Here is a 2,370-nt window from a genome sequence, read left to right as displayed (position 1 = left end):
ATATTATCGATGCTAATAAAATAAACTATCGCACAATCGATAGTGACCACTATCGATAGTTTTCCACCTCTAATACCTATATAAAATAAAATATTTAAAAAAATATTTGTTTACAAATACTTTTTATAACAACAACGAAGATATAAAATATAAAAAAGTAACTACTGTTTAATAAATATTCATATTTTGTCTTGCTACGGAATATTTACATCTTCATTAATATTTTTATTTTTCGAAATTGTTCTAATATAGTAGATTCACTTTTAAAAGTACAATATTAAATGTCGTATTTCATTTATTAATCGAAGGAATTTACATATTGCAGTGCTATCAAGTTCAAAAAAGCAATTAGAAAATTCACTTGGTCGGAAAATAGAGAGTTTAGAAACTGCTATCAACAAACTCACAAGCGAAATTTCTATTTTAAATAAAACTTTAAAAGATAGAAACAAGAGTGTCAATTAACATTGTTTCGGATGAGAAACCATTCAGTCTTGATCCTCATACAAATAATTACTACCTAGAATATTCTGTCGACGAAGACCCTAATTCTACAAACATAAATTTTCCGTCTGATACAAATGGAAATGACTTCAAAATGGAAATGGCAATTATCACTGATCAAGTGCCAACAGAAAAGAATAAAAAACAAGAAAAAAATAATTCTAAGCAACTGCTGAGTACAGAAGAAACAAATATCAGTGTTCAAGAAGATGGGCCCAAGAAGATTACATTACCAATAAAAATTGGAATAGACGAAAGTACAGAATTGAAATGCAAAACCGATTCCAAATCCTCATCAGTACAATTGAGTAGTTCTGTACGATGTTTAGCATTTATTAATTTATTTATTTTAAAAGCAATATTTAATTTTATTTTTTACATGATATCATCCTTTTTTTGAAGAAACTAAATCAAACCGTCGTTAATATTGGTGGCGTTGAAGTTCCACATGAAAAATTAGCTCAATGTTCACGGAAATCATCATTAACCAAATTCGTAAAGGACGTGATGCTCCTTATTTTTACTGAACAAGAGATGGCTAATTGTTCGCTGACAGGCACTACACCGAATTTACATGTAAATCATAAAGATAATGTGCTTCAAAAACAGAAGTTGGATCCAATTCGATGCAAAGCTCTACATGGTAAATTTTGCTTATATTTTTATTTACTACTTCTGTTTTACAATAATGTAGTATACATATGTATTTCGAAAATCTACTACATCTCTCTTTTTCATTTTTAGAATATGTAGCAAAAGAAATGCCATCGAGATATGAGGAAAAACTCGTGCAGGAAGCTATAAAACAAAAACTACATTATATAAGTAAAAGAGTTCACGGAGTAGCGTTTAAAAAGGAGGCTAAATAAAACATAAGAAGATATATGGGTTATTACACTATACATAAAATATATTAGATTATACATGAATAAATACTATTTTACATACAGTAACCTTATATGATCATATATAATATAACATTTCTCATTCTAATAAATTAATATGTTTATATTTCAGGGTGTATTTATTTGTAAAAAAGAATATTCTGACTTTATCATTACAGACGCCATTGAAAACGCCACTCTTTTATATTCCAATGGTGCTTTCAATAGCGTTTTGCCAATGGTAATATTTTACTATTGAGGATTTTACTAATAGTAAAATCTCCAATAGTAAAATATTTTTACTAGTGGTAAAATCCCCAGTGATAAAATAGTGCTATTGGCAAAAACTCATTCAGTTTATCATTGAAAATACCATTGAAAACGCCACTCATTTTTAATGGTTTTTTTCAATGGTATCTTAATAGTAAAATCATCTCTTTTTTCGCGACGGGAGAGTAGACACGGGTATTGGTGTGTTAAAATTCTTAAATTCTTTGTGTTACAATATCCACCAAACTCGATCTGCATGCTGCTCGGTTTGTCGGCCTTAAAACACAGATTTTTTGCGTGAAATCGGAAACTTGTAACTTATTATTAAATTGACAAACAATTTAATATCTTCCGATGCTATTATGCATCTATAAATTCCCCTCCCCCCAAGCCTGTAAAGAAATTATTGCGAAAAATTACAGGCTTGGGGGGAAGGGAATTTATAAATGCATAATAGCATCGAAAGATATTGAATTGTTTGTCAAATTAATTATAAGTTACAAGTTTCCGACTTCACGCAAAAGAACTGTGTTTCAAGGCCGACAAACCGAGCGACGCGCATATCGAGTGTGGTGATTATTGTAACATGAAAAATTTTAACACACACACCAACACCCGTGTTGGCTTTTATAGGCTGTTTTCACTATATAGAAATATTTTGTTAGTGTACTTACCACAGTTCAGACTTCGGTATTTGTTTTTCCTCACTTCA

At 29.9% G+C, this 2,370-nt stretch overlaps 1 protein-coding gene across 1 annotated transcript; it reads left to right on the top strand.

The window, feature by feature from the left end:
* The first annotated feature begins 598 nt into the window (after nt 1-598).
* On the top strand, nt 599-1,373 carry LOC105460354. The gene is made up of 3 exons (XM_011706798.1): nt 599-820; nt 907-1,147; nt 1,249-1,373. The coding sequence occupies exons 1-3, from the start codon at nt 599-601 to the stop codon at nt 1,371-1,373; spliced, it is 588 nt and encodes a 195-aa protein (XP_011705100.1).
* The last annotated feature ends 997 nt before the right edge of the window (nt 1,374-2,370 follow it).

This window comes from Wasmannia auropunctata, unplaced genomic scaffold, assembly GCF_000956235.1.
Source record: "Wasmannia auropunctata unplaced genomic scaffold, wasmannia.A_1.0 LD323788.1, whole genome shotgun sequence".
Taxonomy (NCBI): Eukaryota; Metazoa; Arthropoda; class Insecta; order Hymenoptera; family Formicidae; genus Wasmannia; species Wasmannia auropunctata.
The sequence above is the reverse complement of the archived record's forward strand: the minus strand, read 5'-3'. Positions and strand labels throughout refer to the sequence as shown.